Here is a 26,285-nt window from a genome sequence, read left to right as displayed (position 1 = left end):
CGACCCCGGTGTCACAGGCAGCACTGTCCCCTGGGATCTGAGGGGTGACCCACATGTCACAGGCAGCACTGTCCCCCGGGAGCCTGAGGGGCGACCCCGGTGTCACAGGTAGCACTGTCCCCAGGGCGGGGTGCCGGCCCAGCACTTCCCTGGATCCCCCGAGGTGAAGGACAGACGGGCCCTTGACTCTGCCCTGGGCCGCGCTCCGACTCCACTCACAAGGCCACACTGGATCCGCGGGCAGTTTATTGAGTTAAAGTCACCCTGACAGGACTGTGGGGCTCCCACACGGGGCATGCAGGGCACCACTGCACCCGGCAACAGACATCTCCCTTCATTTTAAAAAATAAAGATTTTCAGAGCATCTTGCAGGCCAGAGATCTGCACGGGATCCTCAAACATTCAGGAGCTTTTGAGGAAAAGTCAGGAGGAGGAGTCGGCTTCGCACGCATTCCACCGACCGCATGAACACAGGCACTCTGGCAGTGGCCCGGGGAGCATGGACGCCACAGGCCCTCCGCCCAGCAGGAGGGGAAGTGCCTGCAGAAAGCCTGCAGAAGTATCTAGAACACTCACCCGGGAGACTGAGGTGCCCATGTAGACTGAAGAGGGCCAACGTCAGACACAGGGGATGCGGAGGGCCACGCAGGTGGGGGCAGCGTGGGGAAGCCTGCTCCGCCACCCCCTGCCCTGACCCGCAGGTGCCTCCAGGCCTGGAATACGGATGCCTTGGGCTGCGTCTGAAAAGGACACGGTTCCCAGAGGGAATGGATGCCTGGGGCAGCCCAGTCCTGGACCTGAGCCCCCAGCCTTCCCGGGCGCACCCCAGGCCCACCAGCACCCAGGCCCGCTCCCAACACCCCGGGCCCATGCCGGCCACAGCTCTGCCGGACGTGACTGGGTCCACAGCAGCCTCACCAGGAGGGGCCGGTGGAGCAGCGAGGCCACTAGGGCCTGGAAAGGTGCCACCCTAGGGTTAGGAATCCGGAGCCCGGCGTCCCACGTGGCCCAGCCTGACCCTGCGGTGCATCACCCCGGCTGGCCTGAGACCGCGGGCCTCTCCGGCGGGGACCCAGGCTCCCAGGTGCTGTTTCTCACTCCTACCACGTCTCACCCATCCTGAGACACCTGGCCTGGCTGCAGGGCCCCCCACCTGCCACGTCAGGGGCCCGGGGCCGGAGACACGGAGGTTCCCGGAGGTCCTGGGTCCCACGGGGTGCAGGACTGCCGCCCGGGGCTGTGAGCTTGCCCCAGGCTCTGGCCAGTGGTGTCCTGAGCTGAAGTGGAAGAGAGGCCTATCTTCTGTCAGCTTAAGAGCACAGCAGCCCCGCCTGGGGAGACCTGCTCGTGGAGTCCTGGGCGGCAGAGTGCAGCGTTGGCCCCTGGGCCCTGCCATGCCCAAGAGCCGGAGGCCAGGCGAGTCCCCCACTGCCGGACCCATCTCGGGGCTGTGGCCTCCGCTGCCCACGTGGAGCATAGGTGGTCGGGCCAGAAGCTTCGGTCCCGCGTGCTCATCCTCCCGGCCGCCTCAAAGAGCCTTTGCGCTGGTGGGGTGGGCCGCGTGGGGGGCTGGCTTCAGTGGGTGGCGGGTGAACACGTAGGCCTGCCCCAGGATGGCCAGGTCCACCAGCACCTGCAGCAGCCCACACACCGAGAACTGCAGGGGCGCCCCGTTCAGCAGGAAGTAGGCCGTCTTGAAGGTGTCTCCACTCGTCCACATGAAGACCATCTTGATGCTGCGGAGACACAGAAGCGGTCAGGGGTCACAGACCGGGGTCAGGGGTCACAGACCACAGTTAGGGGTCACACAGCAGGGTCAAGGGTCTTAACCCAGGGGTCACAGACCGGCGGTCAGGGGACTTAACCCAGGGGTCAGTCAGGGGACATGCCAGACCCTGGCCCACGCTCCTGTCCTGGCCATGAAGTCGCCACGTGCATGGCCGCAGGGACAGGAAGGCCCTTGGGCAGGAGAAGCCTCAGGTCTGCGGGGCAGAGAAGGGTGCCGCAGGGCCAAGCCCATGTGGGCTCACAAATGTCCCGTCCTGGCTGCAGGCACAGCAGGCGTGTGGCCCTCAGCTGACCTGCTATGGCCTCAGGTGGGAGAGGCCTGTCATACCGTGTCCCACCAGCCAAGCTCACAGCACCAGAACTGGCCTGCACCCAGGGCACTGAGCAGGAAACCAGGGGCCTCTCTTGGTAACTCCTGCTCAGCCAGGCTCCTCACTCCCAAGACAGCCTGAGGGGGACCCCCTTCCAGTCATCAGTGTCGCTCCAGGAGTCTCAGACCAGTCCTCGGAGCAGACATGCATCTCTGACCCCTCGCGTCTGCACACACCTCTCCACGTCTAACAGCTGGCTGGCCAGGCACAAGCACCAGCACATTGTTTTCCTGCATAAAATGTTTAAATCAGACCCATTTCCACAGCAGGCGAACCTTATGTGGCTGATTAAGCCAGGCCACAGTTGTGGGGGCAGCTGCCTGTCGGCTGGGAGGACTCCAGGGACAGGATGCAGGTCTGAGCCATCTGTGCCAAGGGCAGGGCAGGCGCTCTGCGCTCCTGAAGTGTCCCCATCCACCTGGGGTTGGGAGGCCTCTGACCCCAGGCTGGTTCTTATCAGTAAAGCCAGGCGAGGGGCCATGACCCGTGTCCAGGGCAGTGATCCCCACATCCCCAGCTCTGCCCACTGGAGCATCAGACGGATCACACAGAAGCAGGGCAGAAAGTGGACAGTTCCCCTGACCTGCACTCTTGAAAGCTAGAGCTTCCAGGATCCTTACTCAGGAGAATGGTTCAGGCTGGGGCTCTGAGCCCAGCCCCCATCTACCCTGCTGCCAGGCGTCTGCGTCCAAACGGCCCTGCAACTCTTGCTGGCTTGTCATCTGGGCTCACACAGTGTTTAAAGACTTTGGTTTTCAGTTAGCTGATATAACTCTGCATTTAAACAGCAGGATTACTACACATCATCAGTCCTTTTTCCCTGGCAGCTTTTGACATTTGACTTTGGTTTCACGGTCTGTGATAGAATGCACATTTGGGACTTGCTGAGTATCTTAAATCCGTACATGGATCTTGCACCAAATTTGGGAAGTTTTCAGACATCATTTCTTCAACTCTTCTGCACCACTCTCACCTCTCCTGCATCTCGGGTGACACAAATGTTAGACATCTGCTGCTGTCCCTGAGTCTATTCTCCTTTTTTCCCCAATTTTTTTTTCCTGTTGTTCAGAATGGATGATTTGTATCAATCTTCAAGTTCATTGATTTGTCCTTTGTCATCTCCATTCTACTAATGCACTAATGAAGTATGTTTTCTGTTCAGCTACCGTATTTTTCAATTTTAAAATTTTTAGTTATTTCTCTCATAGCATTTATTTCTCTCCTGTGATGGTCTATCTTTGCACTGATTTCAAGAGTATCTGCTATTGCTCTTTAGAGAATAGTTACACCAGTGCCTTTAAAAGCTGGTAACTCCAGTCCCTGTGTCGATTCTTTGTTGTCTGTTGTCTTTTCTTTTGAGAGTTGTTGAGATTTTCCTAGTCTTCATGGTGAGTAATTTTGGTTTACATCCTGGAGGTTTTTAACACTACATAAGGAGACTCTGTCTTGCTGCAATCCTGTAGAGAATGTTGTTTTTTTTGTTCCAGCAGGAAACTGACATGGTTAAGTTCAAGCTGCAAGCTGTGGCTGGTATTTGGGGACTATGGCTGAATTCAGTTCAGTTTTCAAAACCACTCAGATCTGCACAGCATGGCCAGCAGTCAGTGGCCAGCGTGGGACTTGAGTGGTGGTCTGCCCCAAAGGTCCTGGGGGAACCCCTTTCCACGCCTGAGACAGGAAGCTTTCTGCCCCGTGCACCTTTCTGGGCTTGGGGCTGTGCAGGAGTCCAGACTGACAGATGTGGGAAAACAAGATGTGTCCTGTCATTCATGGAATATGTCCTCCCACAGTCCGCCCGCTCCTGCACCCAGGGCTGCTCCATCCATCTGGTCCTGTCTGTAGGTGCACTCAAGGGAGACATGGGCCTGGTGTGAAAAGACCTGAGATTGGTAGCCTGGGGAGCATCCATTCTGAGAGTGCTGGCCTCTGCTGACTGGTCCCTGTGGATGAGACCTAGTGGGCCCTGGCCGGAGGCTGAGGACCAGGAGGGAGGCTGTCTTGTTGCTGTCCTCTCTTCTATGTGGCATCTTTCCCCACAAACTTGTGCCCCTGTCTCCATCCAAATTCTGTCCTGCTCTGGTGCACCAACTCAGAACTTGAGAGTGAAGTAACAAGTGGCCTGCAGGTGACTCTACATCATGGACACGGAGGGGACTGGGTGGGACCCCCACAGCGGTGTTTGGAAGGAACAGCAGGTGGGGGCACGGGGACCGCCTGGCAGTGGCTGGGGTCAACCTGCACACGTCGAACCCTGGGGAAAGTGCAGAGGCAGGGGGATGAACACACGTGGTGGGCGAATGCACCAGAGTGACCGCTGGGATGAGACCATGTCCACAGCTGCGGCGGGAGCACCGTGTACCGGGGACTGGGCACCAGTGTGGCTGGGCGGCCCCAGGAGGTTGTGGGCATCGTGGCAGACCAGAGCGGCAGAGATGCCGGCCTGCAGCGAGGCTGCTCACAGCTCTCCAGCTCAGAGCACTTCCATTTCAAAGGAAACCCACACCCACAGAGCAAGCATTTCCAGGAGAAGCTCCAACAAGCAACCACAATTTCTGCAAATGGCCGTGAAGATGGGAAGAGAACCAATGTCATAAATGACTCTAGTTCCATTCTACAGAATTAAGAGCTAAGACACAGTCTCCCCCAGAGACACCAGAACTTAACAGAAGACCCAAGGACCCTCCCTTCAAAAACAGACACCACATGGTGGCCTGTGCAGTGCCCCTTTTAGAGAGGAGACGCTGAGGCACAAAGAGGTTGGGTGACTCACCCAAGGACACACAGCCAATGCCTCGCAGCGTGGGAAGGGCTGTGGAGGGGTGGCAGAAGGCACAGCTGAGCCCGTCCCAGCTGGTGTCCCTCTGGGCCTGAAGGCACAGGTGTACCTTCACCTTAGCAAGTGGAGACGTGAGGTCAACACCGAGAGCTGGGCTCTGCCTGACACTCACGGACATTTTTAGCTGCCCAGATGCCTCTCCTGGCCTTGGCCCTCAGTTGGCTCTCGCCCCAGAAGCAGGAATCCGACAGCCTTCCAAGGCCCCACAACCAGCCCCACGTGTTGAGGGCTCAGGGCAAATGTTTAATCAAACTGTTCCTGCCAGCCCAAGTGCCACCCTGAGCCAGGTGTGGACACTCTGGACATTCAAGCTCATGTTCCGAACCCCCTGGTCACCCTGGACCCTGCACCCTGTGGGCGTGTGCACAGGCCCAGACCCATTCTCCCCTACGGTGTCAGGCCACCTGTTACCCTCAACAGCTATCAGGTGGGCGAGCCCTGAGGCCCAGTTACCACCGTCCAGCAGGCCAGGGACGTCCTCACGTGTACCAAGGCTGGAGCGTGTCTGCTGCACATGGCAGGGTCTCCAAGAAGACCCCTCCTCGACTGAGGGCCGCCAGCCTGGGGTTTGGATGGCACAGGGAGCTCAGGGCAGGGAGAAGCTGTGGGAGCCGGTCTGGGCAGGCGGGGACTGTCCCCAGGCTGCGTTCTTCAGCTGGGGATGGGCCGGGTGGGCGGCCCGGGAGCTGATTCCTTTCTCTAGTTTCCTCCTCACCCCGGCCCCAACTCCAGCTGCTGCATCCTGTGCCTGACCCTCCCCATGAGTTTAACCCAGGCTCCTGTTACTTCATTCTTGGCGCCAGCATTTTTCCTGCCAAACCGAGCAGCCTGATGACTATTACTAAAATACTTCTCACCTCGCCCCTGCCCCATCCAGACAACCAGAATGCCTCTCCCAGCCAGCACCCACGTGGCAGAAGCCTCACTCCTGCACCTGCGCCGGCCCCACCGGAGCCCACACACCTGCCTGCCACTCCTCACTCTTACCTCCGAGCCCGCGCCCACACCTCCCCTCCTTCCTGCCCATCCAAAGCTCTCCCAAAATTCAAAACCTACCCAGAACACAGGAGTAGGTCTTTGTGACCATGGGTCACAAGGTTTCTTGGGTGTGACACCAAAAGCATAGAATTTGTTAAAAAAAAAGATATACTTCATCAAAATTCAAATCTTTTGTGCTGCAGTGTGAAAAGATGGCCTGCAATGGAGAAGATGTATGCAAACCAATAAGAATATTTAAAGATCTCTACCAGTCAATAAGAAAAGACAAGCAATCAAATTTTTACATGGGCAAAAATCTGAACAGACCTTTCTCTAAAGAGACACACAAACGACCAATAATCACAGGAAAAGGTATTTGATGTCATCAGTCATCAGGAAAATGCAAATCAAAGCCACAGGAGACCCGACTTCACACCCACGTGATCAAAAGGTAACAAGTGCTGGTGAGGCTGTGCAAAGGCCAGAATCCCGCACCTCCAGCGAGAACGTAAAATGGCACGGCCGCGACTCTCCAGCTCCACTCCTAAGTGTGTCCAAGACAGAGGAACACACGTCCGCACAGAAACTGGCACACAGACAACACTGCTCTTCACAGCAACCCTGCTCACAGTAGCCAAGAAGACGCCAACCCACCCAGACGTCCAGCGACTGAAGAGGAGATCAGCAGAGCTTGACCTGTGAGCACAGTGGCTGTCACTCAGGAAGGATGGACACTGGCCGCTCACTGTGGACGGCCTTGGGAGCGTCACGGAGAGTGAAAGCAGCAGAGAGGACCACATGCTATGTCATTCCATTTCTCTGATGTGTCCAGAACAGACAGAGCCGTGGAGACAGAAAGCAGATCAGTGGTTCCAAGGCCTGGCCGAGGCGGGGGCAGTGGGGAGCGATCACCAGCGGGCACGAGACTGCTTTTCAGGTGACGAAACGTCCTAAAATTAGACTGGTGATGGCTGCACAGCTCTGTGAATGCACTACAATCCACTGGATGGGGTACTTTAAATGGGTGATGGTGTGACAAGTTACCACTCCATGAAGTTATCTTTGTAAGTTCCAGGGCTTTGGTTGGACTTTGTAAGTTCCAGCCCTCCTCGTCTCCTGACTGGCCCCTGGGTGTGCAAGTGTGGTGTGCACTGTGGTGGAGGTGTGCCTGCGTGTACACACCCACAGGTGCACTCTAATGGGCATCATGCACGGCACCTCCACTCATGATGGCAGGCTCACCACGTGTCAAGGACGACACAGAGGACGATGGGTGGGGGGCTGGGAGTGACACACACGTGGCCCTGGGGAGACGCTGCCCTGATTCCCAAGCAGCTAAGGCCCCAGGCTTGAGGGCAGGTCTGGAGCCGGACCAGGTGAGCACTTCCCAGACACTGGACAGTGGACGCTGCTGTCAAAGCCAGGAGTGTCCTGGCTGGGACAAGCCAGCAGCTGGCCCGAACTGCTGCTCCCAGAAGCATCCCCGCCTCACAATACCACACACGTGACCTCCTCCTGGGGCCCCCTCTGCCCGGGCCAGCATTTTCTCTGAACACCGCCCCCAACCGCAGGCTTCCCGCCTGCCCCTCCCTCTCCTCGGTGATAACTGGATCCACCGCTGGTTTTCCCCACATTGGCCCCCTTCACCCGCCCCCAGGCTCTCCAGTAATTACTTGTTGGGGAACATCTTCTAATGCAGCAAAACGCGGAGGAAAGAGAAAGGAACTTGGCTCACAAGCTGCCTTTCAGGGCTGCAGCGCTCATTAGAGACCTTATTTCAAAGCTGCGTCACTTTCTATTACTGGTTCAGAAGCACCATTCCAACTATCGCTTAACATTCTGTAAAGGAAAATCATTCGAAAGTACCTCCTGCATTTCCTCCAAGGTAGAAGCAGCAAAAGCATGCATGTGAGTGTGTGTGTATGAATATGTGTGTGCACATGTGTGAATGTGTGCATGTGTCTGTGTGCATGAGTGAGGGTGCACACCTGTGTGCGTGGGTGCACACCCTCTGGGCAGGTCCCCTGGGAGACAGGCGAAGCTGGACTTTGAGCGGGACCTCACAGCCCCTCCCCTCTTGCACCTCCTGATGGTCTGAGGCTGAGTGTCCCACAGCAGATCAGAGCTGGCCTTGGCCGCAGGGCTTCAAGAGTCTCGAGTCCCAGAAGGTCCAGGGCTGCTCCATCTTGGGGGTGAAACAGAAACCTCTTGGGGGGACACCTGAGGATGCTCAAGTCAGTCCATGTGGTGCAGCTGCTGGGCAGTGGGGACGGGGGCAGGGCAGCCCTGAGCCCAAGTCCTGAGTCCAGGCGTGGACACTGGAGAGGGCGGGAGGGCTCTGGTCCTGAGCTCTGGACAGGAGGAGCCAACCTCAGGGGGCTTCTGTGTCCTCGCCAGTGGGGCTGTCCACCGGCCAGGGTGTTGCGGGCTGGGGTAGGTTCTGGTTTCAGGCTGAATCGGGCCACCACACGCACACCCAGCATGCCGCCTTCTCTCCTCCAGGCTGGGGTGTGGACAGGTGAGGGGCGCTTCCCTCACGACCCCACCCTCCTCGCTTCCGCCTGGGAGCCAGCCATCTGCCCGCCAGGAGTCTGGCTGCAAAGTGTCGGGCTGGACACTCAGGGAACCCCAGCCACCACAGCTCAGGCTCCCTGAACCCACAGGCACAGGGCGCTGGCCCTGGGGGCACAGGTCAGACCAGCCTCAGCTGCACAGGGACACCTGGAGTCTCCTTCTCAGGATCATGGAGTCAGACTCACTGACCTTCGACAGCCAAGCCGTTCTGGGTGCTGGCGACACTGCACTGAGCAAGGAAAGAAGGCCCCTGCCCTGGGGACAGTGTGACAACTTTGTCAGGGACAGAGCAGAGACCAGGCTGGGGCCAAGGGAAGACCCCCGAGAGGACACACAGAGCCCAGGCGCCCATGAGCTGGGCTGAGAGAAGCAGACGCTGGGGCGGCCTGTTTAACACAGCGGATTCAGATTTGATCCACTGTCACATGAACATCCCTTCATCTTAGAGGTTCTCTTACACAGACTTCTGTGAAGAAGAACTAATTTTACAGAAAACAAAACTGCACGAGGCTCCAGGCCTGCACTTTCTCTCCAAGCACTCAGCCTGCTCACTCACTAAGAAAGAGAGTTGGTTCAGTTGTCATTTCTGACTCTCTTGTGACCCCGTGGACTGTAGCCCACCAGGCTCCTCTGTCCCCGGGTGCTGGGCCTTTAAAAGCACACAGAGCAAGGTCACCCTGCATGGACCCCAGCCCGATGCCCAGGAACAAGAAGCACACCCCTGCCCTGAGCCTGGGGCCCCATTGCCGCCTGTCACTGGCATGGCCCCGCATCACCTGCACCATCAGCTGGCAGGGGGCGTGGGCAGCAGTGCAGGATGGCCCCAGGACCGGCCCTGCAGACCCCCTGGAGCCTGACCGTCCTGGGCTCGCAGAACCATCCATCCTCATCACGCCGCCCCCAGAGCCGGCTTTCGGGCCGGCAGCTGCTTGTCATCAAGTCAGTCTCCTTAACGAGGACGAGTGCGGTCTGGAGAGGACCCTGCAGGCGGAGCCAACTGGAGCAGCGACGCATGTCTGGGGCAGACACCGGCCTCCTCCACAGGCTCGGGCCCGCTCAGAACCCGCCGGCTGATGGCTGGGTCTCTACCCCACGCGAGGCTGGGGCTGCGGCACCTCCGGGCCTTCTCACACCCCGCTGCCTGCCGCCCCAGGGAAACGCTCTGCCTCTGCATCCTCACACCTGCACCCCAATGTCGCCTTCACGCCAGCACCCTGACCCCTCACACCAACCCCTCACACCAGCACCCCGACCCCTCATATCCCATACCCCGACCCCTCACACCTGCACACCGACCCCTTACACCAGCACCCCGACCCCTCACACCCCTCATACCGACCCCTCACCCCAGCACCCCAACCCCTCACACCCACACCCCGACCCCTCACCCAAGCACCCTGACCCCTCACACCAGCACCCTGACCCCTCACCCCAGCACCCCGACCCCTCACACTTGCACCCTGACCCCTCACACCTGCACCCCGACCCCTCACCCCAGCACCTCGACCCCTCACACCAGCACCCTGACCCCTCACACCAGCACCCCGACCCCTCACACCCACAGCCCGACCCCTCACACCCCCACACGACCCCTCACCGCAGCACCCCGACCCCTCAGACCCCTCACACCGACCCCCTCACTGCAGCACCCCGACCCCTCAGACCCCTCACACTGACCCCTTGCCCCAGCACCCTGACCTCTCACAGCCCACACCCCAACCCCTCACACCCCAGCAACCCAACCACCTCACACCAGCACCCTGACCCCTCACACCAGCACCCCAACCCCTCACATCCCACACCCCGACCCCCTCACACCCCACATCCCAACCCCTCAGACCCCAGCACCCCGCCCCTCATACCCCAGCACCCTGACCCATCACACCAGCACTCTGACCCCTCACACCCCACACCCTGACCCCTCACACCAGCACCCTGACCCCTCATATCCCACACCCCAACCCCTCACACCCCACACCCCGCCCCCTCACATCAGCACCCTGACCCCTCACACCCCCACCCCGACCCCTCACACCCCGCACCCCAACCCCCTCACACCAGCACACTGACCCTCACATCAGCACCCCAACCCCCTTATACCAGCACCCTGACCCTCATACCCCACACCCCAACCCATCACACCAGCACCCTGTGGAGGTGGGTAGGTGGAGTCAGGTGAGGAGGCACCAGGGGAGAGGGGCTTGTGGTCGCAGAGCACAAGACCACATGCATCCCTCACGTCCTAAAGTCAAGACCTCCTCAGACAGCACTGCTCGCCCCCACACAGCTCCCCAGGCTCCCCTCCAAGTGCCAGGAACTTCTGCTCATCCTGTCACTCCCGTGGTCACCCCCCCACCCCACCGAGGCCAGAAGTGGGATGGCCACACCCGTGGCTGCACTTCTGCAGAGTAGCCCCAACCTCTGTGGTCCGGCCAGGCGTCTTTCCAACATCACCTTAGCTGGATGAGTCACTGCAGCCCCACCAGGGACGTGGTACCCACCGGGGCCTTTTGCAACTTTCGCCACTGTGCACAAATTCTCCAAGAATTAGCCCAATTGGCTAGGTACCCACAGTGGTAAATTTTCCATGTTCATAAATGCATCCCCAAGGGTTCTCCTATTTCCCAAAAGTGACATACAGAATCAACTATTTCAGTCCTTCATTAGTTCATTCAATAAATATTTACTGAGCTGCTGTAATTTTCCAAACACTGTGTCAGATGTTAGGGAAAGAAATGAATGGGATGCAGTCCATGTCCTCAAGTCATCAGTCAAGTGGATGAGCTGGCAAGTTGAAACATGGTTAAGCTGTGGTTTTCCAGTAGTCATGTACAGATGTGAGAGGTGGACCATACAGAAGACTGAGTGTCAAAGAATCGATGCTTTAGAACTGTGGTGTTGGAGAAGACTCTTGAGAGTCCCTTGGATTGCAAGGAGATCCAACCAGTCAATCCTAAAGGAAATCAACCCTGAATATTCACTTAAAGGACTGATGCTGAAGCTGAAGTTCCAATACTTTGGACACCTGATGTAAAGAGCTGACTCACTGGAAAAGACCCTGATGCTGGGAAAGATTGAAGGCAGGAGGAGAAGGGGACAACAGAGGATGAAATGGTTGGATGGCATCACTGACTCGATGGACATGACTTTGAGCAAAGTCCAGGAGACAATGAAGGGCAGGGAAGCCTGGCATGCTGCAGTTCATGGGGTCGCAGAGTTGGACCTGACTTAGTGACTAAACAACAATAGGGGAAAACAATAAAATGACAATGGCTTTCTCATCAGAAGCCGTGGAGACCAGAAGGAAACGGCACATTTTTCAAGGTCTAAAAGAAAAGATCAAACCAGATACTACATTAGCAGAAACATCCTTCAGATGAAAGGGTATCAAGACATTCTCAGGTGAGGGGAAAGTGAAAAAACCTGCCATCACCTGATACCCTTAAAGGCTGGTTTCAGAAATTTCTCAGAACAAGGGAGAAAAAAACAAGAAAAGGAATATTGGAGTAGGAAGGAAGACAGAATATCATAAGCAAAAATAAAGGTAAATACAATATTCCTCTTCAATTTTATGCATTATGCTGATTGAAGCAAAAATTATAACATTATCTGATGTTCTAAATACAAATAGAGAAAATATTTAAGAAAATTATAAGTGGAGGGGAACATTTTATGTATATAATATATAATGTATTAAATACATCATCAAGGGAGGTAAAGTTTCTACCCTGCATCTAAAGTGGTAAAATGATGACACAATTATGTGATAAGTTCTATACGCATAATATATTACTTAGACAAGTCACTAAAAAATCTGTACAGAGAGACACTCACTCAAAAGCCCTATAGATAAATAACCACTAAATAATAACTCCCCCTTCTCACCTCCTCCAGCCCCTGGCAACCACCATGGTACCTTCTATGAATTTGACAACTCTAAGCTCATATAAGTGCAATCACATAGTATTTGTCTTTGTGATTGGCTTATTCCACTGAGCATCGTGTCCTCAAATTTCCCTACTGGAACCCATGTCAGAATTTCCTTCCTGTTAAGACTGATTAATTTTCCACTGTATGGATGGACATGTTTTGCTTATCCATTCAACCACTGATGGACACTTGGGTGGTTGCTATGTTACGAACATGGGCTTACAGTATCTGTTCAAGACCATGCTTTCAATTCTCTTGGTTATACACCCAGAAGCAGAATTGCTGGGTCACATGCAGGAGACATAAGAAACTCCAGTTCAATTCCTGGGTTGGGAAGATCCCCTGGAGGAGGGCATGGCAACCCACTCCAGTATTCTTGCCTTGAGAATCCCATGGACAGAGGAGCCTGGTGGGCTACTGTCCATGGGGTCACAAAGAGTCAGACATGACTGAAACAACTTAGCACACAGTAGCTCCATTTTTAATATTTTGAGGAAATGCCACACTGTTTTCCACAGAAGCTGCACCATTTTGCTTCCCACTAACAGAACACAAGAATTCCAATTTTTGCACATCCTCACCAACTCTTGCTGTTCTTCTGACAGTCCCCGTTTGAATGCGTGAGAGGCAGTGTCTCTGCAGTTTTCACTGTATGGGTCTTTCTCCTCCTTGGTTAAGTTAATTCCTAAGCACTTTACACTTCCTGATGTTATTGCAAATAAACTGTTTTTGCTCCATCGGGAAGTGCCTGGACCTGTTCCTGGTGGTGTCCAGCGGAAGGATCTGCTGTGTCATCTCTGCATTAAAGGGCTTGAACCTTCTGCCTTCTGGAGACATCTGTAGACCCCCACCCCATCCATGGCTCGCGGTGAGCTGCTTCACAGGAGGCTCTTGGCCTCCCCTCACCTGCTGCACACAAACTCACCTGCTTGCACACCAAGAGGTCAGGAGACCAATGAGAAAACCGAAACTACTCGTGAACTGGCAGTTTTCCTAGCAGAACTGACCACCAAGCAGCCATACCTGTACATCTGATTTCTGCCCCTACCTCATGCCCTCCGTGGACTGGTGGCGGTGGTTGCGATAGAGCTGCGGCACACCCAGCATGGCCTCGGTCAGCACGGCCAGGAAGCCCAGGGTCTCCACAAAAAGGGCCGAGTCAATGGACAGGTAGGTGATGTAGCCCGCCACGCCAGTGAAGGCCAGGACACACTGCACATAGTCCGCAAAGCTGCTCCAGTGCCAGAAGTGGTGTGGGTCGAAGTCTAGGGCAAAAGAGAGAGACATGAACCGGGAGTGGGGTCGAGGGCGAGGCCAGCGTGGGGAGGATGCGGTCGAGGAGGGAGAGGTCAGCGTAAGGAGGATGCAAGCGAGGAGGGCGAGGTCAGCGTGAGAAGGACACATGGGAGGAGGGTGAGGTCAGCGTGAGGAGGACATGAGTGAGGAGGACGTGAAAGAGGAGGGCAAGGTCAGCATGAGGAGGACGCGAGTGAGGAGGGCGAGGTCAGCGTGAAGAGGACACGAGTGAGGAGGACGTGAAAGAGGAGGGCGAGGTCAGCATGAGAAGGACGCGAGTGAGGAGGGCGAGGTCAGCGTGAAGAGGACACGAGTGAGGAGAATGCGAGTAAGGAAGGCAAGGTCAGCGTGAGGAGGATGCGAGCGAGGACGGCGAGGTCAGCGTGAGGAGAACACAAGTGAGGATGCGAGTGAGGAGGACGCGAGTGAGGAAAACATGAAAGAGGAGGGCGAGGTCAGCGTGAGGAGGACACGAGTGAGGAGGACACGAGTAAGGAGGGCAAGGTGAGCGTGAGGAGGACGCGAGTGAGGAGGATGCGAGTAAGGAGGGCAAGGTCAGCGTGAGGAGGACACGAGTGAGGAGGACGTGAAAGAGGAGGGTGAGATCAGCATGAGGAGGACACCGGCGAGGCGGCGAGGTCAGTGTGAGGAGGATGTGAGCGAGGAGGGCAAGCTCAGCATGAGGAGGCCATGAGTGAGGAGGGTGAGGTCAGCATGAGGAGGATGCGGGTGAGGGTGAGGTCAGCGTGAGGAGGATGCGGGTGAGGGCGAGGTCAGCGTGAGGAGGATGCGGGTGAGGAGGGTGAGGTCAGCGTGAGGAGGCCTCGAGTGGGAGGGCAAGGTCAGCGTGCAGAGGACGCGAGTGAGGAGGGCGAGGTCAGTGTGAAGAGGACGCGAGGGAGGAGGACACAAGTGAGGAGGGCGAGGTCAGCGTGAGGAGGACGCGAGTGAGGAGGGCGAGTTCAGTGGTTAGAGGACACGGGTGAGGAGGTCAAGGTCAGTGTGAGGAGGACGCGAGTGAGGAGGGCAAGGTCAGCGTGTTGAGGATGCGAGTGAGGAGGGTGAGGTCAGCATGAGGAGGATGCGAGTGAGGAGGGCAAGGTCAGCGTGAGCAGGACATGGGTGAGGAGGGCGAGGTCAACATGAGGAGGACACAGGTGAGAAGGTCGAGGTCAATGTGAGGAGGACGTGACTTAGCATACTCAGGTACTTGAAAAAATATCTGTCCCCCAGTCCTAGGGCTGCAGGACGTTGGCACAAGCCTGGACGGGAGAATGGTGCCCAGAGAAAAGCCTGGCATCACACATGTCCGCCCACCCCCAGGGAGGGCCCCGGGGTTCACCCTGGCTCCGGCAGGCTGCAGGGTCCATGTGACCACCTCCCCCATCTTATTCCCTTCAGGCTGTCACTGTCTCCAGTCTGCTGGTCCCCGTCCCACTGTGTCACAGGCAGGTTCAGCAAAGCTGTTTTAGCCAAAAAAATTCATCCATACAAATGCCAGAAACGGAGCACACCCTGTAGGTGCTCAGTGGCACCGGCACCCTGTCGAGCCCCTCCCTCAGTGAACACTGAGGACAGGACCCCTCCCTGAATCCATGTGACAGACATGCAGGGGAACATGAAAACCAAACAGTGGGGTTAAAACAGGGGAGAGGGCGTCCCTGGGAGCGTGAGGTTCCCAGAGCCTGGCCACCACCTGCCAAAGAGCTCGGTTACATGGCTGCCATTTGCCAAGTCTGCAAAAAGATCTATGTTTACACAAAGAAAATACGAAATTGCATTTTATGTAACTAAACTCATTTGTGACAAAAAACAAAGACTCAGATAAATTTAAAGAATTCCTTTTGAAACATATAGTCAGATGAGCCCTCACCCACTTTCTGCCCCCAGCACGACAGACGGAGCAGCCGCCTCCCATCAGCCTGGCACCCTCGAGGGCCCTGAGCAGGCGAGCCAGGTCACGCAGGAGGAACCTCATGCTGGCAGGATGCACTGCACATGCCAGCCCCCAGGACTCAATGCTCAGGGACCTGCCTCTTCCGAAGGGTTAGAGCCAAATAATTCACTTCACGAGGGGCAACCCTGGTGGCTCAGTGGTAAAGGAGCTGCCTACAATGCAGGAGACTCAGGTTCAACTCCTGGGTTAGGAAGATCCCCTGGAGAAGGGCATGGCAACCCACTCCAGTATTCTTGCCTGGAGAATCCCACGGACAGAGGAGCCTCGTGGGCTACAGTCCATGGGGTGGCAAAGAGTCAGACATGAGTAAACAGGCACACACAATGCAAGAACCTACGCAACAAGAACATGGATCTTTTTATGGTGACTAATTGTGTGATTAGCTGCAGTAATGAGCCTGATTCCTGCTGTTCGGGTTTATAGACCTTCACCTTGTGGGTCAGACTCCACACTCCAGACGGAACTCACGCATCACAGCTCTCAGATTATTGCCCAACAGTCCCACCACCTGAGCACCCACTGCTGCAGCTGTGATGACAGTGTGATCATCGCAACCACCAGGATTGCTGGGACGACCCCCAGCAGTAAACCCAACTCCAAAGCAGAACCAGAATTCGCCTTCTGCAGCTGAAGCCCAGGCCCACCAGAGGACCACACCTAGGAACTAGCTGGCAGCCCAGGCAAGAGGGCAAGTGGGGCAGGGGGAGGCAGGCAGGACCAGGAGGGGACATTGGGTGTGGCCCCACAGCATCACCAGGCTCCGCCTCTGAGTAGGGGTGGGGGGCCTAGAAACAGTTATGCAACTTGCCTACAGTTCTACGGTTAGGAGCCACAGGACCAAATAGACATGGTTTGAATGAAGAACTCAAGGGTGTTTTCTCAAAGGGTCCTAATGATTGTAATGAGACATCATCATCAATAAGCATGAATTCCAATAAAGGAGTAAACCTGCCCAATTCAATGCTTGTTTGACGAACAGCACTCAGAGAACAAGATCCAGGAGGCTGGTTTGTGCCTCCAAGGCCAGCACCACTTGGAGACCGCTGCATGCCCTCTCTAGGGGTGCAGGGGTGTCGTCCCTGAGGACAGGAAAGGGCATGAGGAGGCGGGATCAGAGCTGGTCAGGGGGAAAGAGGACAAGTCACAACCAACTCCCACTTCCCGAAGCCTGTCCCTGCTGTATCTCAGGCAGAGAAACGTCTCTTTCAGGAGCTCCACGGACCACTGTTTCTGACGTTCCAGGAAAACATACTAGCACCTGGGAGTGGCTGGCCCCTTCCAAGAGGATACATCATCGAAACATGAGAGGAAGGAGAAAGAACCTTCACATGCATTTTAACAATATTTATCACATATCCAAGACAAAAGAGGAAGGCAAAGTGTGATGAGATCAAGGAGACCAAGAGCCCCACAGATGACCAGCTGCATTTCCCAGAATTAACCTCAAGAATGTCTAAAGCCCACAAAAACATCCACCATTCAGCAAACTAAAATTCACAATGTCTGACATCTGATCAACAATGACCATAGGAAATGGTAACTAAGTGGGTGAATATATATGATTTTTTTTTATCATTTAAATCTTATTAACAGATAAGTCTCCCCTGGTGGCTCAGATGGTAAAGAATCCTCCTGCAATGCAGGAGACCTGGGTTTTATCCCTGCGTCGAGAAGATCCCCTGGAGAAGGTAATGGCAACCCACTCCAGTATTCTGGCCTGGGAAATCCCATGGACAGAGGAGACTGGTGGGCTACAGTCGAAGGGGTTGCAAAGAGTCAAACATGACTGAGCAGCTAGCACACACACACACACACAGGGGCTATTTAAACAAAGAAGGACAAGGTAGCAGTGGGTTTTAGCACATGTAAAGTTAACCATTTAACAACAATTACACCAAGGTGGGCAGGGTATAAACAGATATATGTGTTTCCACTAAGATCAGGACCAAAGCAAGCAAGTTCACTCTCATCACATCTAATCAACACTGTATTGGAGGCACTATCCAGAGCAATCAGGCAAGAAAAGGGGGGAGAGGAAGAAGTAAAATGATCCATATTCGCAGATGACATGATCTTCTTATCAAATATATAGGGAACCCATTAAAGCCCATGAAAACAAACAAATGAGCTCAGCAAGATTGCAGGCTATCAGAGCGACTTATAAAAGTAAATTGCATTTCTACACAGTAGCAGTGAACAATCAGAAACTGAAGTTTAAAAGCAATACCTTACATGATACCATATAAATATGAAATACTTAGGGACAAATCTGACAACGTGCAAGATGGGTACACTGAAAACTGCAAAACACTGCTGAGGGAAACCAAAGAAGACATAAGTAAGAGGAGAGCCTACGGACCTCCTATGCTGGAAGTCTCAATGCTGTCGTGTCGAAGCCTCCAAGACCAGCCACGGGTCTGGTGATCTTCAGGGGGACTCACCCAGCATGCTGGCGTAGTCCCAGCTGTGACACATGGCCACAGGACACACAGCTGAGTCAACGAAGGGAAAGGCAACTGGGCAGTGCCCAGAGGACTCCAGCTATGGCTTCCAGGAACCTCTCCCTCGCATGAGCTTTATCCTCCAGAAACAGACAGTGACCAGGGGAGCTCACCAAGGCCTCAGTACCCAGAGTTTTTACTGGGGGCTGGTCGCATGACACCTTCCGCTTAACACACACTGAAATTCCAAATTTCCATAAAGACAACAGGTGTCCAGACAACTGAAGCACAGAGAGCACCTCTCGCCAATTCTGGGAACAACGGGAAGTCTCCCAAAATCCAAGTTCCCAGACATCACTCGGGGGCCCACTGGGGAGGCAGGCCTTTCTAAGGACAGCAGCCCCAGGGTGGCTGTGGTAACACTCTCTGCACAATCATAATGATGACTAGTCTTCCCAGATTATAGATTCAAGATAACCCCAACCAAAGTCCTAGCATGCTTTATGTAGAAAGTGACAAATTAACCCTAAAATCCACGTGGAAATGCAAAGCACACAGAACAGAGAACAAAGCTGGAGGACTAACACTACCTGATCCCAACCTCAGTACCAAGCCAGTAATTAGGACAGTGTGGTGCTGGCACAGGAACCGAGAAATAAATCATCAGAACAGAGTCCAGAAACGGACCCACACACAGAGAGCTGACTTCTGACAGAGATGCATAGGTGATGTAGTGGAGGAAAAAGACAGTCTTTGGACATCCACACGCAAAGGCAGTAAAGTTGAATCCATACCTCACACCAGAAACAAAAAGTAACTCACAGTTAATTAGATCACAAATCTAAATGTGAAACCTAAAACTTCCAGGGAAAAAACCAGGGAGAAACCTTTGTGGCCTTGAGTTTGACAAAGATGCCTCAGATCTGACACCAAAAACACAATCAACAACAGAACAAACTAATAAGCTGGGCTTCATAAAAAATTTAAAACTTTTTCTTGTCAGAAGAAATTGCTAAAAGAATGAAAAGACAAAGCACAGACAGGGAGAAGATACTGCAAACCATGTATCTGATGAAAGGACCTGTATCTAAAATATTAAAAACTCACAACTCAATAAGAACAACTTTTAAAGGGACAGAAAACCTGGATACTTCACCAATGAAGATTATAAGGATGACAAACAAGCACATGAAAAGATGTGACATCATTAGTGAAATGCAAAGTAAGACAACAATGAAATGCCACCACAGACCTATCTGAATGGAAAAAAATTTTTTTAAAAAGGTCCATACAAAGTATTGATGAGGATGCAAAGCAACTGGAATTCACACACTGCTGGTTGGAATGCAAAATGGTACAGCACTTTGGAAGACAGTGCAACAATTTCTTTAAAAATTAAACATACACTTACCATATGATCCAGCCAGTCCACTGCTAGGTATATACCCAAGAGAAAAGAAAGCACATGTTCATATAAGACCTGTACACAAGAGTTCATTCACAGCAGTTTTATTTGTAACAATCAAAAACTGGAAATGATCCAAATATCCATCAATCCGTTAATAAACAGAAAACTTGTAATATAACCATATAACTCAACAATAAAAAGGAACAAACTGTTGATACACTCTACACTGTGGACAAATTTCAAAACAATTATGCTCAGTCAAAGAAACCAGACAAAACAGTATGTACTGGATGGTTCCAAATTCTGGTAAAATTCCAGTAAATGTGTTAAATTCTAGTAAATGCAAATGAATTGTGACAGAAAGCAGATTAGTGTTTAGGGTAGGCAGGGGGTCACAAAGAGGAAAACTGGGGGATGACCAGCACGTTCACTGTCTTGGTCTGGGCAAAGGTTGTACACAGGCCCAAACTGACCAGAGTTTCACACTTTGATGCACTTATTGCATGCTGATCAGACCTCAGTAAAGCTGCTAAAAGGAAACAGAGCTGCTTGAGCGGACAGGGAGTTCAGAGGGGCCTGAGGAGCACGGGCAGGGGGACAGGCCCTCCGTCTCGGGAAGCCTACCCTCATGGCTGAGTCTCAAGAGCTGTACGTGGGCTGGATGAGACCTGGTGTGGCTTTATCTGCCAGTTATCTGGGATAAGGAAGGGGCCGGCTTCCCAGTTAAGGCCTTCCCGGGTCTCACTGACCATCTCTGCCGCTCGGGCTCCCTCAGGTGCAAGGATGGGCCCCATGTCCTCACATGAGGGAACTGCCAGCATCCCAACTCTGCCCCGTCACAGCCCGGGGCAGTGGGCGCCACCAGCATCCTTGAAGGTCGCCACACCCCACGACAGAGCCCCTAGCTGCCTCCGGACAGGCTTCCTCCAGGTCACAGAGCCAGGAGGGAACACTGCTGGAGCCCGTCCACCTCTCTGCCTCCTGGACTTGCAGGTAGCTAAGGACGCCCCCAAGGGACATGCTCTTAACACATCCTCAGTGCATGGGCCAAGGACCAGGCAACCCTGGGGGGCTGCACCCAAGGGCTCCTGAGGACCTGAGTTGTCCAACCACAGACGGTACACAGAGGCCGGGAGAGGAAGCATGAGGGCTGCTGCAGGGAAGACACACAATGTCCCGTTCCCCTTGGAGAGGACAGGACCAAGAAAGGCTCTGCAAGACACTAAAGCATGATAATCTACAAAACAAGCACCACTTACAACTCCCAAAAGAGAAGAAGTAAACATTCCTTTTGAATATATATGATTTACAACAATAAGACAAACAACCCAATTAAAAAATGATAAGGACCCAAATAAATATTTCTCTAAAGATACACAAATGGCCAACAAGCACATGAAAAGATGCTCAACATCACGAATTGTAAGGAACTCAAATCAAAACCATAATGAGATATCACTTCACAGTTACTATGATGGCAAAAGTGAAAAAGACAATAGAAAGTCTTGATGAGAATGTAGAGAAACTGGAAACTTCATACACAGCTGATAGGAATGTAAAATGGTGTAGCCATTTTAAAATGTGGTCCAGCAGTCCCTCAAATGATGAAACATGGAGTTACCACACAGCCCAGCAACTCTATTCTTATGTAAATGCCCCAAAGAACTGAAAACCTTCTTGTTCATGTGAAAACTTCCCATGATTACTCACAGCAGGTCTATTCACAACAAGCCAAAAGGTAGAAACAACCCAACTGTCCAAAACAACCCAAATGTCCATCACTGGACACATGGATAAACAAAATGTGGTCCAGCCACACAGTGGAATATTACTCAGCCTTAAAAAGAATTAAGTACTGACACAGGCTACAATCAGGATGAATCTTGAAAATACACGCTCAGAGAAAGAATTCAGACACAGAAAGCTGTATTATTCCCTCACACGACGTGTCCAGAATAAGCAAAACAGAGGCAGAGAGCAGATCAGTGGTTACCAGGGCTCAGGGTAACGGAACTGGGCGGTGTGAGGTCTGTTTTGGGCTGATGGAAATGTTCTGTAATGAGATGGTGGTGGTCCCTGCACAACACTGTGAATGTACTAAAAACCAATACACTGTACACTTTCAAATTGTATACAGACATACATATTCACTTTAGAGAATATATTCTCTAATACTGAAGATAAAAATAGTTCTTTCAAACTTTTAAGTTTGAGGTGCTGTCATTTGAATCCTGGGCAATTTAAAATACATTTAATGACCCATCTACCCACTAACTGTAACTGATGTGTTGTGGTGAGTTAAAACAAGCGGCAGGGAGAAAAAGGCAGAAAATTACATATAGAAAAATGTCAGTTGAGGATAACACTGGGTAGATACAGAAAGCATGAAGTGAGACTTGCAGAGTTTCGTCAGAAAAAATTAGAAGAACACAGGAGATGCTTAATAAAATGTACAGATCGCTGATCTGTAATCAGATGAATCAAGCATTTCTTATACTTTGTTATGGATTCCTATGTCAAAGATTTTTTGATGAATAATTTTTAAAATAAGCTAAGAAAGAAGAGTGGTCTGGACTCCCTCCAAGAAAAACTGATCTAGACCAGGCACAGGGGCGGGCTGGCACCCTGCTCCTGAAACAGAGCCACTCAGGTGACACCTTCCTCCTGGGCCACTGGGTCCCACTCTGTGCATGAGTGGATGGTGCTCAGAGAACAGGGACGCAGGCAGAACGCCACCAGGAGAGCTGAGGTGTTAACAGAAATCACCTCCCCTCCTCACTTCCCTGGCAAGCCCCCAGCTCAAGCGGGATGTGCTTTCTCCCAGGATACGGTTTCCAGTCAGTGGCCCCAAAAGGCATGGCAAGGCACTCAGAGCCGAAAGAAGGTCCCAGGCCTTGGCACCAATCAGCACGTGGCCTCCAATCCACCCAGCTCGCCTGCCCCTGAGCTGCCGCTAAAGATGCCTGGTGGTGACCAGCACATCCCTGAAGCTTCCCAATTATGTAAACATGGAGAAATCCCCACCTGGCTGGCAGAAGGTCTGAGGCTCCCTGGATCCACAAAGTCATTCCTTCCCTGCTCAGTCCCATCACTTCCCAGTTAAGAAGCCATTTGCTATCTGAAGGATCTGCACCAGGAGCTTGCATCCTAGTGGCAAGAAGGACTTGATTTCCTATCATATTGTATTTTTATACTCCAAACAACTATGTAAGAGATTTGGTCTCAAAGGGTATAGACGGGCCACCAATGATGCCAGAGCGAGCAGCGGCCTGGAGAGAGGCTGGCCGCCCTTCCTGCCCTGATCAGAGCGATTCCAGCAGCGGCTCCAGCCACGCGGCCACGTGGGGATGCTGTGCTCGGCCTGCCGCTTTCCTTGCCAGAGAAAACCAGGACCAGCGAATGAGCGGGCACCCCGGGTCAGCGACGGTGACCTGCCCCAAGCCCGGGGTCCACTGAGGACGGGAGCGGCTGGCCTGGGCCCCTGTGCCCCCAGGGACGGTCCGGAGAGCTCCCCTACGTGGGCTCTGCTGCAGGGAAGGGCAGCTCCGCGGAGCCGACCTTTAAAAATCGCAACCCCCTGGCCAGTCTCAGTGGACAGCTTCAGGCTCTCAGATCGTGAGGACACATCGCAAAGAGAAGGGAGATGTCTGGGGTCAGCGTGGGCCGGACTTCTGACCCAGGCGCCTGGCCGGGCCGGTGGCAGGGTGGATGCGGAGGCCTGGTTGCTGCCGCCCGGCCGGCTGTGGGTCAGACCCACACGCCTCCTGCCTCCGGGGCGGGGGGCTGGGGGGTGGGGGGGTCGGCCGCCCCAGGCAGCAGCCGCCCCCTATCCTCGCGCCAGCCCCGCCCATCAGGCCGAGACCCAGTTAACTAAGGATGCCCGGCTCCGCGCAAGGGACCCTCGATCCAGGCCGCGTGTCCCGTGCGCCCCCGTGTGGCCGGCCCGCCCTGCCGCTCCCGGGAACGCGCGCGCGAGTGACCGCGGACACAGTGGCGCAAGCCCAGGGGGCAGGAACCCCAGCAGCGAGGAAGAGGTGGATCCCTACGCGCCTGAGGCTGTTGTCAAATTCAACAGAGCGAGCACCTACTGATCAGAGTGTCAGACCCCGCCCCCCACCAGAAGCTTAACAGGGGGAAAAAGGAGAGTCAAGGTCAGCTCCTGGCACCCTTAGGCCAGGTCACTAAACACAGAGACAAGCAGACAAGTCCCCAAGCACAGTGGGGTCGGTATCTGGAGTTGCTACAGTATTTTACCTCAAATAGCCAGTTTTCAACAAAGTATGGCAAGTGGCCCATACAGAGAAGAAAAAAAAAGGAAACAAATTACTTTTTAAGAGACAGAAGCAGCATTAGACTTGGCAGAAAAGACTTCAAAGCAGTCAGTACAAGTTTGATTTTTTAAAAAATTGAAGGAAACTACACATAAAGAATAGAAAGAAAGGCTTCCCTGATGGTTCAGTGGATAAAAACTGGCCTGCCAATGCAAAGGACGCGGGTTCCATCCCTAATCAGGGAAGATCCCACATGCCGCCGGGCAACTGAGCCCCGTGTACCACAAGTACTGAGTCTGCGCTTCAAAACTAGACAAGCCACCGCAGTGTGAAGCCCACAAACAGCAACGAAGAACCGGAACAGCCACAAATAGATAAATGTTTTGTAAAGCAGAATTTAAGGAAGTATACTGACAATGTCTCATCAAATAAAGCCTATCAATAAAGAGGCAGAAATGACTAAAAAGAACCAAATGAAAATTCTGGAATCGCAAAGTCCAGAAACTGAGGTCAAAAGACACACTTTCAGTGCACAACAGCAGAGCTGAGCTGGCAGAAGAATCAGCAAACTTGAGGGCAGATCAATAAAGATCATGCAATCAGAATGAGAAAACAGAATTCCGAAAACTGGACAAGGCCTGAGGGACACATGGGACAGCAGTCAGTGCACAAGTATGTGCCGTGTACATGGGAGGAGAGGAGGGGAGAAAGGAGAGGAAGACAGCCAAAGACATGATAACTGAAAACTCCCAAAAAAAAAAAAAAAAAAACCTCCCAGATATGATGAAAATATCAGTCTACACACCCAAGCAGCTTAACAAATTCGAAAAAAGAAACGCAAAGGGATCCACACCCTCACATATCATAGTCAACCTGCTGAATGCCAAAGGAGAAACTCTTGAAATCAGCAAGAGAAGGACTTTCCTGGCAGTCCAGTGGTGTGTAGTCCAGTAGGACTCCACACTCTCACTGCCGAGGGCTCAGGTTCAATCCCTGATCAGGGAACCAAGATCCTGTAAGTCATGTGGCATGGCTGAAAGAGAAATTAGCAAGAGAAAATGAAAAACACATTTGAAATGCAGCCAAAAAAAAAAAACAAAAAAACCCTGTCAACCAAAATTCTTACATTCAGCAAAACTCGTTTTGTTTTTTTTTTTTTCTTTGCTGGCCATACAGCTTGTAGGATCTTAGTTCCTTGATTAAGGACTGAACTCAGGCTCCAGGCTCTAGGCAGTGAGAGCAGAGTCCTAACCACTGGACCACCAAGGAATTCCCGCAAAACATTTTTTTTTTTTTTTTTTTACATAAAAAGGGTTTTATTTGCAGGGAGCAGGACTCTAGTCAATATTTTTTAAAACAAGGGCAAAACAAGGACATTTCCAGATTAAAAAAAGATCTGGAAAAAAAAAAGATCTGGGAGAATTTCTTGTTAGCAGACCCATCTTATAGGGAATACTAAAAATAAATTATTCTTTCTGAAGGAAAGGGACCTTGGGCAGTAATTATAATCCACTTGAGAATAACAAAAAGTGTAGGTATTGGTGATCATGTAGGTAAAAGGCAGTAAAAGTGCTTATTTCTTCTCTTTTTCTCTTTTAACTGATTAAAAAATCAAGTTAGTATAAATTTAAAGTAGATTTTGGTAAGATGCATATCATAAGCTTTGGTGTTTGAGTCAAATGCCAAGCAAATAACATAATATAACATGATACAATGTAGTATACTATTATATATACATATGTGTGTGTGTGTGTATATATATATATATTTAAGGCTCACTAAGAAGACTCTTGAGAGTCCCTTGGACTGCAAGGAGATCCAACCAGTCCATCCTAAAGGAGATCAATCCTGGGTGTTCATTGGAAGGACTGATGCTGAAGCTGAAACTACAATACTTCGGCCACCTCATGTGAAGAGTTGACTCATTGGAAAAGACCCTGATACTGGGAGGGATTGGGGGCAGGAGGAGAAAGGGGACGACAGAGGATGAGATGGCTGGATGGCATCGCCAACTCGATGGACATGAGTTTGAGTAAACTCCAGGAGTTGGTGATGCACAGGGAGGCCTGGTGTGCTGCGCTTCATGGGGTTTCAAAGAGTCGGACATGACTGAGCGACTGAACTGAACTGAAAGGAATTAAAATATTACACTAAAAGTGTTCACTTATTACAAAGAAGGTAATAAAGCAGGAACAAGTGGAGGTTAGGGTAGATGGGAGGACAGAAAGCGGAAATGGTGAGTGTAAATCCAAACACAGTAACATGAAATGTGAGTGAAGTAAACAATCTAATCAAAGGCCAGAAGTGCCAGAATGAATTTTTTTAAAGATCCACTATATGCTTTCTACAGGAGACATACTTTAGATTCAAAGATATAAAAAATAAGCCAAAAGCACAATGGAAAAAGATATGCCATATAAACAGCAATCACAGGA

At 52.6% G+C, this 26,285-nt stretch overlaps 1 protein-coding gene across 4 annotated transcripts in view; it reads right to left on the bottom strand.

The window, feature by feature from the left end:
* Positions 1 to 228: 228 nt before the first annotated feature.
* The window catches only part of SLC66A2 (solute carrier family 66 member 2), a 42,104-nt gene continuing 16,047 nt past the window's right edge, over positions 229 to 26,285 (bottom strand). For 3 of the 4 annotated variants that reach the window (XM_043889574.1, XM_043889573.1, XM_043889575.1), the window contains 2 exons: positions 13,526 to 13,742; positions 229 to 1,736 (listed from right to left, as the gene is read on the bottom strand). In XM_043889574.1, coding sequence (XP_043745509.1) covers positions 1,529 to 1,736; positions 13,526 to 13,742 — 425 coding nt within the window. In that variant the 3' untranslated portion in view covers positions 229 to 1,528. The remainder of the gene's footprint in view (positions 1,737 to 13,525; positions 13,743 to 26,285) is intronic. The other variant, XM_043889576.1, reaches the window with a different exon arrangement.

This window comes from Cervus elaphus, chromosome 27, assembly GCF_910594005.1.
Source record: "Cervus elaphus chromosome 27, mCerEla1.1, whole genome shotgun sequence".
NCBI classification, from domain to species: domain Eukaryota; kingdom Metazoa; phylum Chordata; class Mammalia; order Artiodactyla; family Cervidae; genus Cervus; species Cervus elaphus.
Note: the sequence above shows the minus strand (reverse complement) of the source record. Positions and strands in the feature narration are given on the sequence as shown.